This window comes from Poromitra crassiceps (assembly GCF_964638095.1).
Source record: "Poromitra crassiceps genome assembly, chromosome: 5".
Taxonomy (NCBI): domain Eukaryota; kingdom Metazoa; phylum Chordata; class Actinopteri; order Beryciformes; family Melamphaidae; genus Poromitra; species Poromitra crassiceps.
The window spans coordinates 43,625,639-43,643,150 of record NC_139642.1 but is presented as its reverse complement, the minus strand read 5'-3'; the positions used below and the strand labels follow the sequence as shown (position 1 = coordinate 43,643,150).

General features: G+C 47.0%; 1 protein-coding gene across 1 annotated transcript; it reads right to left on the bottom strand.

The window, feature by feature from the left end:
• Positions 1 to 683: 683 nt before the first annotated feature.
• On the bottom strand, positions 684 to 6,943 carry LOC310777034 (CCA tRNA nucleotidyltransferase 1, mitochondrial-like). The gene is made up of 7 exons (XM_083637283.1): positions 6,578 to 6,943; positions 6,205 to 6,398; positions 4,158 to 4,296; positions 3,895 to 4,021; positions 3,115 to 3,308; positions 1,772 to 2,025; positions 684 to 1,349 (listed from the first exon to the last, which is right to left on the bottom strand). The coding sequence occupies exons 1-7, from the start codon at positions 6,702 to 6,704 to the stop codon at positions 1,104 to 1,106; spliced, it is 1,281 nt and encodes a 426-aa protein (XP_083493409.1). The 5' UTR covers positions 6,705 to 6,943; the 3' UTR covers positions 684 to 1,103.
• Between the last annotated feature and the right edge of the window lie 10,569 nt (positions 6,944 to 17,512).

Here is a 17,512-nt window from a genome sequence, read left to right as displayed (position 1 = left end):
ACGAACACGTGCATCCTCGACAGCTGCTTCCTGCGCTTCCACAGCACCAGCAGCAGCCCGAAGTTCAGGATGCCTGCAGTGACGAAGATTATGGACAAAAGAGCAATCTCCACCTGAGCCAAGCGCTCATCCCACAGCTCATACCCTGGTATTCCACTCTCCATAGTGAGATTACCGTTTACACTGAACCAAGCCATTGTCGATAAAACGAGTGAGTCAGTAGTTGAGTTGACCAGCGTTATATACCGATAACAGAGGAGTCCAGCTGAGTTGGAGGCATATCACAAATAAACCACCAAAAACAATGTATAGAGATGGAGCCTTGATCTCTGATCCCATTGATTAGGATGTAAATGTGTGATTCTAATAATGAAGTCGTCGTGGGACTCAGTAGGTACATTTCCAGTATGCAACAAGTGCTGTGCCTGTGTGGCTCCAGTGAAACTGAAGTAGCCTACAGGAGTGCAGATATTATATCTCCTCATCTCCGCCAAGAGGGAGGAGCAACCTGACTCAGTCTCCACCACACAAAATGTTTGTTCCACACTGTCAAAGATACAAGTATCATTATTTACTTTACACACTATAAATGAAATAATGACCATTGGTTGTGAAGCCATAATAAGCTTTAATCTTGCCACGTAGGGCAACATCCTTTCATACAAAATAAAAAGATTGCACATACAAATAATAAATCACATCCGATAATGGGGTTATTCTAATTAAATGGAAGAAGACACCTAGAGAATACAAAATAAATGCTTTGTTTTCTAAGTAATCACGTACGTAATAACGCAGATGGTGAAATCAGCCGCATTACAAACTTCCTCATGCAGATGGCAGCTGTGACGCTGAGAGCATATTATTGTGCAAGATTAAATTGAAATCGCTCTGGGACCATTTAGGACAAAATTGCATTCATCAGTGCAAGTCTCGGCTCTTGTAGGTCCTCTCTCATAACCATCAGTCTGGTTAACCGCTGTGAGTGGTACAATGAGATGTTTGACTCCCCGATGCAAAGCACTCAAGTCTTTCTGTAGACGACAACACACAACAACAACAACAGCAACAACACATGGGCTTCCACGTGTGTTTCTGATCATTCAGGCCTTGAGGTGACTGAGGAGTTCGTCCTTGTCCATCTGGTAGCCACTTTTCTTCCAGACGTCGCGGAGCTCCTGCAGGCTGCTGCCGACCTCTTTGCCCGAGATGCCCAGCCTCCTCAGATCATGGCCGTTGACTGGGAGGCGAGGGATGGACCATCTGCACAGCTCAGCCAGCAGCTTGTCCTCCCCTTGGTACTTGAGCAGCTCGCACACTTTACTTTGGGAGTCCAATAATTCCCGACTCTGTAAAGGCGATATGACTTGAATTTAAGAAAATAAAAGGCAGATGTTCTTGCACTGAGGAGAGTAGTGTATTTTTTTTCTTCTACATTGCATTCTGATCTATTTAGACTACAGCTGTTGGTAGAGAAATTGGCATCTCTAGTTGTTGTATGATGGATTTCACTCTGGATGAATCATGAATGTTTGTGTTTTAGATAGCTGAACATTTTCTGCTGTTAAACTCCATTGCAGCTGTGCTGGAAATATCTTGACATGACATGTCATCTGAAAAACACACCACCAAACAATAATGGGCCCAGGAATGCAACGTACTGTACATCACCAAAATCTATTTGTTAACAGTGTAAAGTGTTGAAACTGTGCCAGCATTCCACTATTTCTCTTCTGTATTTTTTTTGTAAAACACACATGCTCAGACTTACATCTATGATAAAGTCGGTGAATGGTTTGAGACTGTCTGGGTCCTCCTGGCTCTTGCGGAGCTCGTGTCTGTGTTTGACCAGGAACAGAGCCAGAGTCTTCTCCTCCTTGGACACCTTCAGCCGCAGGTCCATCTTCTCCACCTCCTTGGGGCTGCGGAGCAGAGAGGCCAGGATGGTCATGGGCTTGGGAGAGTGGTCCTTAGCGTGCTGCCACACGCGCTTTATTGCCTCAATGTCACCATCTGGAGGCAAACCTAAGGGGGAGCAGGGACAGGCAGCATGGGCTGGACTGACATTACTGTAGGCTACAAAAATGAAACAACTGGGCGGTGACCTGTGTTTTTAAGATTGGTCCAGTTTGAGAATATGCCCAAGACCCAGATGCACAAGACAATCCAAAATAATGCAGGGCGATTTGGATGTACAGTATTTTTAACAGAACTGTCAGATGTGTTTTTTTTAGGGATGTGATCAAATGTGAGAATTACTGTTGGTTAATTCCCCCCAACCCCCCCCCCCCCCCTCCCCTTCCCCATCCTGATTCTGACAAAAGTGTAAATGAAATCAAAGACATGTAAAACCTGCTTAGTTTGGGGGTAATGTTTTTCTTTTTCAACCGCTCCTGAAAAAAACACCTCAAACAATATCAATATTTGTAAAGTAGATAGTAATCTTAAATAATACATAACAATTTTATTATGTTATGTCATTCTATCAATAAGAATCACTATACTGATACTTTGATAGGCATACTACTTTTTAAGAATCACTTCAATTATGTTTTGGCTTGTTAACAAGACAAAAAAAAGGATCTAGGCATAAGATTGTGTTTACAGGGAAGGCCTGCCAACTTGCTTCCTGATGCAATATGGCATTCCTTTGAGATTTGGGCAGGGAGCGTTTTTCCTCCACACACACTGAATAAAAGGACACAGCGAAATATCTTACGACTTGTATGTATGGAGGGAGGCTGGCTGAGAACTGCTTATGTGCTTTAACTTGGCCCAAATGCTCTCAAATATAAGCTCAAGGAGAGGTACAGCACATGCTACCCTTTCTTTTTTACCAACATCAAACTCTGCAGTGCAATATGCATGCACATTTTCAAAAACAAATATATATATATATATAATTACTGGCGGCTATCCTCAAGTGCTCAATACATAGGACTAAAATCTAGAGATAATGTGATGTCGTTAATGATTTAGAATGACAATGCATTTGACTGATAGCATTCACAGTGCTGTAGTTTTGCCATGTTGGTAAAGGAACCCAATAAAGCAGACACTACTGTACACTCTGTAAACCAAGTCAAGAGGCATCACATCAACTCCTTTCCTCACCGATGTACTGGGCCAGTCCCAGGCTGTACATGAGCTCCAGCAGGTGAGCAGCATGGCTGCCGACCACCATCTTCTTCAGTTCAACCCAGATGCGCTCTCCTGATATGGTTGCCAGGCCCTGGCCGTTCTCCCTGATGGCCTCCAGTGTGTCAGGCTCATGGTCGCCAGGCTCCAACGCCACCCTGCCGTAGAACCTGCGTGACAACAGAGGAAGCACAGAAAGCCATGTGGGGGAGGTGTAGGATAAAGATAAGAGGCCTGAGAAAATATTGATGTTGAAAACTGTTCTTAGTGTTATTGTACTCAATAGGAGTATGTGCTGGTTGGCATTCCTCAACTTGCTGAATAGTTAGTTATGTTTGGGGTCAATACACTTTCCATTCAACTAGATAATGGAGATTATTTTTATTATCTTGATTGATTTTGAGTTTAATTTATTTGAGATAAACAAAGTAAAACATATAAAATTACAGTACTTTATGTATATTTGACCGCAGAGGATAGCACAAGAAAGTATTAAAACACTTATTTTCATTGTGGTCCGCGATGGGAAAAAATTAAAATTAAATCAACAGTCAACTACATATTAAAAGTGCAAGCACAAAAAAACGAATCGCGAAATCACAGACCGGCAGACACATTGACCAAGCACATGCACCACAAGTACTGCAGCATAGTAGGATGCTAGATGTACATGCTTAATTGGATGGCTTAGCAGTGTGGATTTTGAATTAAGTTGAAAGGGAGGTGACCCCTACAATCTATAACATGTCAGCCTACCTGAAATACCGCAGTATTCTCAAGTAGTCCTCTTGAATCCGCTGCTCGGCGCTGCCAACAAACTGCACTTTAAGGTTCTGCAGGTCTTCATATCCTTTGAAATAGTCATATAACATGCCGTCAAGCCCTGTGAGGAAAAGAAATTAATCAACAAAACATGGTAAGGAATTTTGTGTGACAAACCAGGTAAAAGTGACAGTGGTAAATCTATAGGAGTAGCCGATTTCCATTTCATTCAGTGGACAGTAAATGCAGCGAGATACCTAAAAACATAGAGTTGATGGTGAGGTCTCTCCGCTCAGCGTCTTTCTGCCAGTCGGTGGTGAATTCAACCTCGGCGTGTCGTCCATCTGTCTGAACGTCAACTCGCAACGTGGTCACTTCAAAGTTCTCATTGTGTAGCTATGAAAGACAACAAACATCATAGATATTATGACACAAACGATGAGAAACAGAGCACATATTGCACTCATGTCATGACAGAAGAGGAAGCTGTTATAAAGTATCTAATATGCAACCTTGTCACCAGGCATGTACTGTATGTATGCTCATGAATATACTAAACTTGTGGTTATTCTGTGCATGATGGCCTTTGCCCTTCTTTCTATCTGAGCCTTTTTCAGGCTGCACTTCTCAATAAGAATATTGAACAGAAAAGTCCAACACAATACAGTACAAAGAGGCCAAACTCGCTAACAGCTGATTCAATGAACTTATAACATTATATGCAGAACATACATATTGTTTTTTTTAACTCTCCGTCAGGAAACATGTAAAAAAGATGACCAACTCAGTTAAATTCCATCTCTCTAACTTCAGACAGATCTGCAACTCACTATCTGATAATGCTGCACTGATGTACCTACATGCCATGATTTTCTCCCACATCGACTACTGCCTTACAACCTGGTCTCTGGCCTGTAATACAGCCCTCAAGCCCATCGAATCCCTCTTCAAAAAAGCTCTGAAAACATATGCGAAAAAACCTCTCTCCTCCCATATATGCAACATTCTGCAGAAGCATAATTTCCTTGACTTTGATCATTTTAAATCTTTGCATGTTTTGTTTTTAAGTGTCTACATGGACTGGCGCCTCCCCCCCATGAGTGAATACAAGCTGAGAACAGTGGGCGGCATGATCACTAGGGCGTGCCAGAGAGGTGATGTCCAGATTTCATACAGGCACACCGCCTTTGGCAAAAACGTTCTGTCTGTTGTGGGTGGGAACATCTGGAACGGCCTCCCACCTGCAATAAGGGAATGCCCAACCTACCCTACATTCAAAATAAAACTCAAGGAATGGCTCAAAACTAATCAAGTATGCACCCATAACCCATCTTAAATCCCTATTGGACATTCTCTTATTGCACTCTGTACTTCACCATTTTAGTTTTGTATTAATTTTAGTCTGTATTTATTCTCTTGTTGGCATTAGTTTTAGTAGTGTATTTTAGCATAGTTTTTAGTATGGTATTAGTACTGCTTATCCTTTTTCTGTGTTGTTGTCGTTTACCATGCTGTGTCTCATTGTATGTTTCTTTTTATGTAATGAGGACTGCGGATGAAAATTAGCTCCTGCTAACTCCGGCATATTTACAGTTACCCTGTATTTCTATATAGATGGATGTTCATGAATGTGCACTGTCCTGTCGAAATAAAGAATAAAATTAAATAAAATAAATAAGAGGGAATGTACTACTCATCCCATATGGCTTTGCGGGTAATGTCATTGATTAACATAATAATGGAATACGATAGTGATTACTGATTTGTAATGTTTTTCCTCTGTGTGCACTCTCTTCTCTTCATAATTTATTTTAGCCAACATTCCTTACACTTTCTTGGTGCTTTTCCATCTGACCTTCCAATTATATATATACTAGCGCACGCTCGATTTCTAGGGTGGAGACTGGAGATGATGCGCCATGGGCACAGTTATGGAAAGTTTGTATGAGTACAGGATTACAGCAGCTCCTTATACACAATGTTGTCTGTTATTCCCTCCTTATCACCTTCAATAAGTACTTTCATGCTGCTGGCTCGCTTTTCCCTGGAGCAGGCGGTGTAGAGCTGGCCATGAGAAAAAACTGGCTGAGGGTGCTAGTAGATCGGGTGGGTATGTAGATGCCAACGCGGTCATTCTCTTGTCCTTGCCCTTTGTTGATGGTAACTGAGAAAGCCAGTCTGATTGGGAACTGCCGTCTGACAAAGGTGAAGGCAAGCTCATCATTTCTGTCATGGTGAGGGGAGTGTGGCTGCACTCTGCATGCTCAGCCATGCAGAGTATCACACTTGTGGGTATGCTCTTACTCTAGCTGTAATGGTCCCGTGCTTCTCTCCTTTGTTGTTGATCATCCTGATCCCTGCAGCCTGGAAGATGTGCTTCATCTCCTCTGGTGTGGCGGTGGTGGCAAAGTCCACATCCTCTGGCCTCTTCCCAGAGAGGAGGTCCCGCACAGCACCGCCCGCTATCCTCAGCTCATACTGATGCTTCTCAAACAGCTCTGGAAACATCACACAGATTTAGTGGACATTTGGTTGTTTTTCTCTGAAGCATTGGTAGCATTAACATTATGTTTGTATCCACTAAAACATGAATCTGCGGATATATATGAACATGTTGGTAATGTTAATCTTAACAAGCCTCGAAGCCTTAAGGCTAATGACGAATGTGAAAACTCACCTGCTAGTCCCTTCAGTCCATCCGTGAACAAGGACTGGAATTCACTGGTCTTCAACTGCATGGTAAAGAGACTTCTCCAAAACAAACCTCGTCTGCCAATCAGCTGATGCCTCAATCTGCAAAACATCTATGTAAATAAAAAGGAAACCTGCTTGTTTGTGTGTTTAACGATAACGTTAGTCTTTATCGAGCAAAATGTCACTGCAACGTCAGTGCCCCAGCAGCTCACATGGACATTGCTTTGCTCACATACTGCCAGCAGAGGAGCACCATCGACAGAGCGTTTGATCAACATAACGCTACATAACAAAATACACGAATAGGAACTGACGTGCAACAGACTGTCACGGTTTTAAGCCGATAAAAAGCAGCAATATTCACTCCGCGATGTCCCTCAGACGGCGTCAGTCAAGACATCGAGCATTGCAGGAAGTGCTCCAATCATAACACTCAGCTTTGGCCAATAGGGCATGGCTTCGTCATCGGAGGGCGGGGCTTAACGCAGCCGATTCTCACGCGAGTTACACGCTAGTAGTCTGGGCACCTTTCACCCCGCTTTTTGTCATGGGGGCGTAAACCAAGGAACAGGAAGCAACACCGGAAATAAGTGCGCCAGAAAACGTCTTTGTTGCCGTTAGCTTGACGCGGCGAGATTACGTTAGCTAGAGCCTGAAAAGAACAACAACACAAGTTGTATAGTAGCGTTAGCACATTTCTAGTAACTGCCGAGGAAGGTTTCTGGAGAGCCAAAGACAATGGAGTACTCGCCATGTGAAATCTTATGATCAATGTCCATGTCTTTCCCAGCACAGGCAGCAGAGATGCTTCAACTGTTGTACTCGATCCTCAGTGGACACTCAGACAACTAGCGTTATAACTATTCCATCAACTGGCCACTTGTTTGAAAAGTAAAGCTTCTGTATTGGCTTAAAATATGTGAGATTGTGAATCCGCAATGTTTCTACAAGAACTTCTTCAAAAACTTCGTTCAGTATGTCCATCTTTTGTTTTGTTGTTTGCCGTTTTATTTTCTGGTTCGTTGTGTCTAATTGTCAAGTTAACGAGCTATTTCCGCTGTTGTTTCCTGTTTAGGGCGGGCTCTAGGCCGGAAACAGGCAGGGTGACAAAATCACTTGTGAACGGAGGCCAGGCTCTTTCTCGCCGAGAAGAGCCTGGTGACGCGAGGTTACATCGCGAGATTCCTCTCAGCTGTGCCGAGCTGTGCTCTTCCGCTTTCTCTCTGCTGTCTGACTATAGGTACTAACCTGGTGAACAAACACATTTTGATACTTTATTAGCCTACTGAAATTATGCAACGGTAACACTCCCCCCATGTGGAAGTAATCACCCCCCTAAGAGCCAATAACTAGAACCAGATGCTTCCTGTGATCACTGAGCGCAGTGGAGGAAGTTTGCCCTGCTCTTCCATGAAGAACTGTTGTTTTTCATGTCTGAACTTTGAATATAGCCTAGGCCATTAAAAAAAATTCTATATCTTGTTCTTCAGCCATTGCATTAAGCTAGCTACATTATGTAATTTAGCAGATGCTTTTGCCCGCATTTTTTTTAACGTTTTGGTCCGAGTGAAATGTTATGCGGTCTCTCCTGTTTTTAAATATATCTGAACCGTTTGGTTTGAACAAGTAAAACTATTTTTATAAGCATTTACAAAATGTCTATGGGACAATGAATGACGGATGAACATTCTCTGGTACAGTGCTGAAGCAGGAAGTGACGTTCCACTTTGGCTCTATTATTATTATATTGTATTACATTGTATTATATTAGGCTATATTATAGTGATGTCAGCCAAAAATAGTCTCGCTGGCCAGCCTCCTCTCCCAGCTTTAGGCTGGATTTAAACTTTCAACAACCCGTTGTTATACTCTAACCACACTCCTTAAACCCCGTTGTTATACTCTAACTACACTCCTTAAACCCCGTTGTTATACTATAACTACACTCCTTAAACCCTGTTGTTATACTATAACTACACTCCTTAAACCCTGTTGTTATACTCTAACTACACTCCTTAAACCCCGTTGTTATACTATAACTACACTCCTTAAACCCCGTTGTTATACTATAACTACACTCCTTAAACCCCGTAGTTACCCTGTAAGTACAGTGTGGTACCCCGTAATTAGCCTATAAGTACAAACATTTGTCCCCTGCTTCCTAATACAGCCCGCGACCCCGTAGTTAGACTATAAGTACAGATCTTGTTACCCTCTAGTTAAAGTATTTTTTCACTCCTTAAACCCCGTAGTTAGACTATAACTACACTCCTTAAAACCCGTTGTTATACTATAACTACACTCCTTAAACCCCGTAGTTAGACTATAACTACACTCCTTAAACCCCGTTGTTATACCATAACTACACTCCTTAAACCCCGTTGTTATACCATAACTACACTCCTTAAACCCTGTTGTTATACTATAACTACACTCCTTAAACCCCATAGTTAGACTATAAGTACAGATCCTGTTACCCTCTAGTTAAAGTTCACTCCTTAAACCCCGTAGTTAGACTATAACTACAGCCCTAAACCCCGTTGTTATACTATAACTACATGCTTATTTGCGGGCTGTATTCTAAAGCGTTACCCTTGATCCAGCATCCAGCACTTGAACAGGGCAGTCGCTTTTATTTCTCGCTCTCCCTTATCTCCCTTCTTTCCCCCCTGCCTGCGACTCCCAGAGCAAACTTGCATTCGTCTACTCGAAATGACAAATATGGATTTATTGGATTTACTAAGCTGGTATCTCAACGCAAATCAACTAAACTTTTTGGGGTCCGGGGAACCCCCACCATCTGCCCAGCTTGCTTTCGCCGCGGGACACGGGAAGACAACAGCAATTGACCCTAGGCTGTGACGTCATGAAAATTGAGATGGGCGGTCAGTGAATTTGAACTGTGAATTTGAACTGTGAAAAATGGATTATATCTGGATATATCAGAGAAATTCCACTGATCTGCAATAAGGAGAATATGAACTATTGTTGGGAATCAAGAGACTTGACACCTGCTGTTGACTTTCTGGTCTGTGTGACCCTGGTCTGTGTGACGGAAAGGAATTCCAGGCAACCAAAACATTTCATCCTAATCTGGACTCTCTACTGCCAAGGACGCAGCTCTCCTGATATTTTCGTCTGCAACTGAGCTCATCCCCTCCCCAAACCCCCCGTCTTGTTCAGCTCTTGCACCATCCACCCCACCCCCCCCCCCCCCTCTCCCTCTTCCTCCGATACATCCATCTGGCGCTGATCACAGCGAGCCACTTGCGTTGTTTGAGGAGCTAATGCAACGGTGGCGCTGCGCACGTGGCGACCCGGCTGAGGGCAGTAGATGGTCCTTTGGAATCTGTACATAATGCAACAAATGTTTATGTATTGTATAATATTGTAGCGAATCAGCAGTACACACATAGTGGTGAGCAATGGTAGTGTCTCCACTACAGATAGGAACTGTGTGGGGGAGTGTTATGTGGGGGAGCACTATGCTGTGGGACCACTTCCGGACGGAGACTGAGCATGTGCAGTCAGTCTCCGCGCACTGCCTAGGGGGAAGCTGCTATCTATGAGCATGACAACAGCGGAGAGTTGTGAATATGAATAACTGTGAATAAAGAACCTGTACCAGCAAGAAGCCTCTGCCTCATGAAATATCAGGAACGCTACATTGGCGTCAGAAGTTTAAAACGGTGAATTACCTCCAGAATCGGCAAAAATGGTTAACAAGTTCCTGAAGAGAGAGAAGCAAAGACTCAAGCGGGAGGCGGGAAGAGAAAGAGCCGGGGCGGACTACCAAGCACCCGAGGAGAAAGAAGACGAGGCCGCTACCACAGAGATCCAGGCGGGGATAGCAGCAGCAAGCCTGGGGTTTGTGATGATAAAATCCGAACTAAACGGCGATATCCCCGTAGCCACGGAAGCTACCCCGCGGCTCAAAGAGGCTAGCAGGCGGGCTAACGAGGCGGCGGAGAGAGCGGAAGAGCCGAGGCCGGTGAGAGTGAAGATCGAGCGGGTTGACAACACCGCTGTAGCAATGGAGGCTGTGCCACGGCCCGGTGAAGCTAGCCGGAGAACCGGAGACAAAGACGAGACACGGGTCGAGGAGACGAAGGACGGCGGGCGGCGAGGAAGAAAGGAAATCACCCCGCCAAAATTCAACGGTAAAGGCGAATGGGAGCCATATTGCACAATGTTCAACGTAGCAGCGGAAATGAATGGCTGGTCGAGGGGAGAGAGAGCCAGTCATCTGGTAATGTCACTCGAGGGTGAAGCTATAACATGTGTAGCAGCAATGGCAGACACCAAAGACTTAGACGTGGTAATGGCGGCCCTGAGGAGGCGTTTCGGACGATGCAAAGAAGAAGGCATTATGGTCGCAGAACTGTGTAACAGGCGTAGACGACCAGGGGAGTCGCTGCGGGCGCTAGCCACAGACATTGAGATCCTCAGCCGGCGTGTATACAGCCGGCTGCCGCCAGAAGCACTGGACGAGCTAGCCCGAAACTACTTCGTCCAGGCTATCGCGCCGCGAGGGCTACGAGAGCAAGTAATGCTGCAACGGCCAAAGACATTAGAAATAGCGCTAGAGCTGGCGTTTGAAAGAGAGACAGTAGAGGGCTGGACCATGAACAGCGAAGAGGGGAGAGCTGTCCCCGTAGTGAGAATGGCAGCGGAAAGCCCGATACAAGAAGAGCCAGCGTGGAAGACGGCTTTGGCAGAACAAGGCAACATGGTGAAAGAACTGTCCGAGTCAGTACAACAACTCAAAGAACAACTGCTCCGCAGAGCGACCCTGCAGCCCAACCCCGCTCGACAGCCCACCCAGCGGAACAACAGCTGGGCTAGAGGGAGCATGATCTGCTGGGGATGTGGGCGTCCCGGTCATCGGGAAGCAGACTGCCGCCGGAGAACGTGGAACCAGGGAAACGGTACGGGGCCCGTCCAGATGGGGCGAGACGGGTCTACGATGCCACAGTCCCCGTAGCCACAGTGTCGCAAGAGGGAGCCCACCGACAGCAACAGAGAGGTGGGGCTCCGCCGTGCCCCGAAGTAGACGACATCGCCGGAGCTGTCAACATGCAGAGCGGGCCGCGCGCGATGAACCGATGCCATGTTCCAGCCTACCTACAAGGGAGATACTGCGCCGCCCTGGTGGACACGGGGTGTACGGCGACGCTGGTGAACGTCAACATGATGCCCGAGGGGATGCGCCTGGAGCAGCCAGCAGCACAGCTGCTAAGAACAGTGTCCGGTGAGTTAATGCCAATGAGGGGGAGGGGACACGTAATGATAACAGTGGGGAGACAGACAGTGGACTTTCCGGTGTGGGTGGTAGAAATGGCGGGGCCTTGCATCCTGGGGGAAGACTACTTAACGATGAACAAATGCACAGTAGACCTAGGAAGAAGCACATTGACATTTGCAGAAGGAACGGTAGTCCAAATGAGCCAACCGCCCACCGTTCCAAGGGAACGGCCTAACGTTAACAACATCACCGTGTACCGCGTCACCGTAGAGCATGAACCCCACCTAGCAGACCCAGCCCCCCCCCAAAACCACGCCCCTAGCCCACCTCCAAACACTTGCCCTCAGCCAATGCAACAGGCAGAGGGAGAGACAGAGAGGTTAGAAATGCTCAGGACAATACACCAACGTCAGAGCGAGGGGTTAGAACCACAACAGAGCGACGAACTGTGGAGAGTACTAGAAGAGTACAAAGACATTTTCGCGATGACGGACGATGAACTAGGCTGCACTCACCTGGTAGAACACCAAATAGACACTGAAGGGGCGCAGCCCATCAGATCATATCCCCGTCGAATTCCAGCAGCAAGAAGAGATATAGCGAACGAAGCTGTAGAAAACATGCTGAGGGCAGGGATCATCGAGCCGTCAGAGAGCCCATGGGCATCGGGAGTAGTGTTGGTAAAAAAGAAAAATAGCGCAAAGATGCGATTTTGCGTAGACTATAGAGGGCTGAACAAAGTGACAAAAAAAGACGCGTACCCGATGCCCGTCATCGAGGAGCTACTAGACATAGTGGGGGAGTCAGCCTGGTTCTCCTCCCTAGACCTCCGCAGTGGGTACTGGCAGGTGCCCCTCTGCGACGATGCCAAGCCAAAGACCGCCTTCCGCACCGAGAGAGGACTGTGGCAGTTTCGAGTACTCAGTTTCGGGCTGTGTAACGCACCCGCAACGTTCGAGCGGTTAATGGAGAAACTGCTGGGGGACATTCCCCAAACAGAATGCGTCGTATACTTAGATGACATCTTGACGCACGGGGGCTCGTTTCAGGCAGCGGTGGGAGCATTACGAAAAGTCCTACAGAAAATAGCAGCGGCGGGTCTAAAGCTACACCCAGATAAGTGCCACTTCCTGAAGAAGAGGGTAGAGTTCTTGGGACATGGCATCGGCGAGGGGGGCATCCGCACTCTAGAGGAAAAAACACGGGCAGTCTCAGAATGGCCCACCCCCAGAGACAAAAGTGAACTCGAGAGCTTCGTAGGGTTAGCATCCTACTACAGGAAGTTTGTAAAAGGATTTTCTGACATCGCAGAGCCACTGTTCCGGCTTAAAGAAAAGAACACAGACTTCGACTGGACAGCAAAATGCCACCTAGCGTTCGAAACCCTCAAGAAAGCGCTGACCAAGACCCCCGTGCTTAGAGCACCAGACCCCGCACTGCCGTTCCTATTAGACACTGATGCCAGCAATGGAGGTATGGGGGCCGTGCTGTCCCAGGCAGGGCCGGAGGGGGAGCAGGTGGTGGGGTATTTCAGTAAGACGTTTGATAAGACAGAAAGAAATTACTGCGTCACACGCCGGGAGCTCCTAGCAGTCGTAGAAGCACTGAGACACTTTAGATACTACCTCCTGGGACAGCCTCAGTTCACCATACGGACCGACCACTCAGCGCTGCAGTGGTTGTGGTCCTTCCGGGAGCCGGAGGGACAGGTGTGCCGCTGGTTAGAGAGAATGGCGGACTATAACTTCACCATAGAGCACAGAGCAGGGAGACACCACGTAAATGCAGATGCCCTGTCACGACGACCCTGCGCGGAAAGGGGGTGTGTGTACTGTGAGAAGAGAGAGGGGAGAGAGAGGGAGCTCCAAGAAGACGCTAGAGTCTGCCCTAACCACACGGGAGATGGGCCAGTGTGCAAGACACTGCGGATGGCAGAAGCAGCAGATTGGAAGGGCCACCAGGAAAACGACAGGGAGCTGTCACCAGTGCTGCAGTGGGTAGAAGCGGGCCAGAAGCCGCAATGGGAGGAGGTGGCGGGGGCCACCGACACAACCAAAGGGCTGTGGGCAGGGTTTGACACCCTGAGATTGAACAGTGGAGTGCTGATGAAGTGCTGGAAAGAGCCAGCAACGGGAGAAAACAAGTGGCGAAAAGTAGTGCCAACGACACTGAGAGATGAGGTGTGCAGGAGTTGCCATGGGACAGTAGGGGCGGGCCACTTTGGGGTGAGCAAAACCCTCCGTCGCATCAGACAAGGCTTTTATTGGGGGAGGATGAGGAGAGACGTACAGGACTTCTGTCGGCGCTGCGACCTCTGCGCGGCGTACAAAGGGCCATTAGACCAGTCTCGCGCCCCGCTCCAACAGCTAGCAGCAGGAGCCCCCATGGAGAGGGTAGGGGTAGACGTGATGGGGCCGTTTCCACGCTCAGAGAGTGGAAATCGATACGTCCTAGTAGCTATGGACTACTTTACAAAATGGCCAGAGGCATACGCGCTGCCCGACCAGGAGGCGGGGACGGTGGTCGACGCACTAGTCACAGGCATGTTCAGTAGGTTCGGAGCACCAGAGACCCTACACAGTGACCAAGGAAGAAACTTCGAGTCACGAGTGTTCGCCACCATGTGCGAGAAACTGAACATTAGAAAGACACGGACCACAGCATTGCACCCCCAGAGCGATGGCCTAGTAGAAAGATTCAATAGGACACTGAAAAAGCAGTTGGCCATCCTCACGGAGGAGCACCAGAGGGACTGGGACACGCACCTGCCTCTCATCCTCATGGCCTACAGATCCGCAACACACGAGTCCACCTCCTGCACACCCGCCCTGCTCATGTTAGGTCGAGAACTGCGGACACCAGCAGAAATGGCGTTCGGCAAGCCACCGGATGCACCGGACGCTCCCCCGGGGAGAGAGTATGCCAGGAGGCTACAAGATCGATTAGAGTCCGCTCACAACTTCGCTCGGACCCAGCTAGAGAAAGCGGGCATGAGACAAAAAAGGAACTATGATGTGAGGGCAAAGGGAAACCATTTCCAGGGGGGGGAGTTGGTATGGGTGTACACACCCCGGAGAAAAAAAGGGCGTAGCCCTAAACTGGACTGTCACTGGACAGGCCCATGCAGGGTGATGGAGAGAATGGGGGAGGTGGTGTACCGGGTGCAGATGCCACTTGGTGGCAAGAAGGTACTCCACAGGGACAGGTTGGCCCCATACCGGGGGGGGTGCACCCTTCCCCCAGATCTCGGCCGCCCAGCGGTTTCACTTAGACAGAGTGAAAGAAGGAATCGGTTTCCACAGAGAGGGGCGTCCGGCCATGACCGGGCGGGCCCCACTCAGAGACTTGAAGCACCAGAGACACTGCAGGTGGGGTCAGGCCCACCGGCAGGTTCACAGAGACTAACACGGCCACGGAGAGAGCCAAGGGCTCCAGGACATTTGAGCAACTTCGAGTTGTACTAAAAAAAAATAAAAAATAAAAAATAAAAAAAATAAGGAGGAGATGGTGGTTGGAAGTGTTATAATGAAAAGTGGATGGTGTGTATGGCATGAGATATTGTGGGGAGGAGACGTGGGAAAAGCCTGAGATGGAAACATAAGATGTGGTTAAAAAACAAAGAACTGTTAAAAAGAAAAAAAGATGCTGGGAGTGTTGGTACAGGGGAGGTGTGATGTGGTGTCAACGTGGGCGTTGACCTTATTGTTGGGCGGGGAGTATGTAGCGAATCAGCAGTACACACATAGTGGTGAGCAATGGTAGTGTCTCCACTACAGATAGGAACTGTGTGGGGGAGTGTTATGTGGGGGAGCACTATGCTGTGGGACCACTTCCGGACGGAGACTGAGCATGTGCAGTCAGTCTCCGCGCACTGCCTAGGGGGAAGCTGCTATCTATGAGCATGACAACAGCGGAGAGTTGTGAATATGAATAACTGTGAATAAAGAACCTGTACCAGCAAGAAGCCTCTGCCTCATGAAATATCAGGAACGCTACAATATTGAAGTGCGCCTTTATTACTTTAAAACTAGTAATAATGTATCTCAATTCTGAAGTGTGCCGTTATTACTAATCTCAAACTAGTAATGATGTTGTAATTATCCACTACTGTCTGATGTGAACCAAAGTGCCCTTCTGGGACATACGAATAAACTTGAACTTGAACTTGAACTTGATTATTGTTTAATTGATTTGTGTAAATAGTTGCATGAAAATTATGTTTCATGCAATTTGCAACCTGCAACTAGTTGCCTGAAAGTTTTACTCACTGGTTTCACCATGTAAGCAGCCTAGGGCTGTAACGGAAGCGTGTCCTGCAACGGACAATATTTTTACAAAACTCCTGTTAAAATTGTGCTTCAAACACTGCTACAATGATCATGTCATGTTTCCGTGTAGTTTAACGGCGAAAACGTTAAGTCGAACTTCTTTCTAGCAACATACCGTTGAAATAATTTATTTTAGTTGTGTCTTTGATTTACCAGAGTCGGGGAACGGACGCTACCGCTGGCGTCTTAACTGAAAGCTGCTCTTGTCCTGTTACGGACAGCTCACTCTGCGGCTCTGCTGGTTAGCAAGCCAGTAGTCTCGCTAGCCAGCCTCTCTCTCTGACGGAAAGGAAGAGAGGCTGGCTAGCGAGACTAGCAAGCCAGTAATAGTCAACAAAGAGTGGCTTGTAGTGGTCGCTGAGTCCCATTTTGCTGCATTATTGCCAAATGCTGGCCTTGTTGTGTTTTAGACAAAACTAGCGTTAGCTAGCTAGCAAGCTAGCAACTTTAACGATCAGGAACTCTCGTCGCCCAAGCACGTCTTATGGCTTTCTGTCATCAAAGTCACTTTCCTTAAGTAATTTGACATGTTACCATGCACATATTCATATGAAATTCCACATATTGACACATATAGATGTATAAATTAGTTCCACTTTCACAAAGCGGCGATCCAGCATCTGAAATGCCTGCTAAAGTACCGGAAACCACGTCGAGAGACCTCTGACCCGGACGTGACGAAACAGGCGTCCAGGTGTCCGTTGCAGGACACGGTTACGCTAGCTGCCTCTTATAATAAACTATATTTATAGTAGGCTACTTTTCAAAGCACAAGTTGGAAACTGGAGTTTGGCAGGTTTGGGCAGGACTGGCCCAAATCAGGCCTGTTTATCACCATAAGTATTCAAACGTTTGGCCCTACTTATACTGGGTCAAAAAAATGTATTTGCTGCACACCAAACAGAAAGAATTGCAACAAAGTTGGTGCTTCCTCTGTTGTTATTTCCCCCCCTCTTCCTCTTTAACGACTAGGCCTACATCACACAAAAATGACCTGACCAAATTCAGTGTAGCCAATGTTTAAATTAAGACAGACATGGGCTAATATATTTTTCCTTTGCACTGTAAACCTACAAAACCCCGAATTTCGATGAATAGCTTGCTAAAGTAAAGCCCTGCGTTTTAATCAGGCGAAGGAGAGGTGTCCTGTTTCCTGCCTGTAGTTGGGTCCTGTACAGCAGCCCGTGCGAGGCTGTCCTGGAGACCCCGCGCTGCCTGCACCTCTATCGTCTCGGGTGAGTTTGTTACAATGTAGCAATTTCTCTATTAATCCGAATAACTGTATTAAAGCTGCAATATTTGCATACTGCAAAGGGGTTGCAAACTCCACATCTGCCGTAATCAG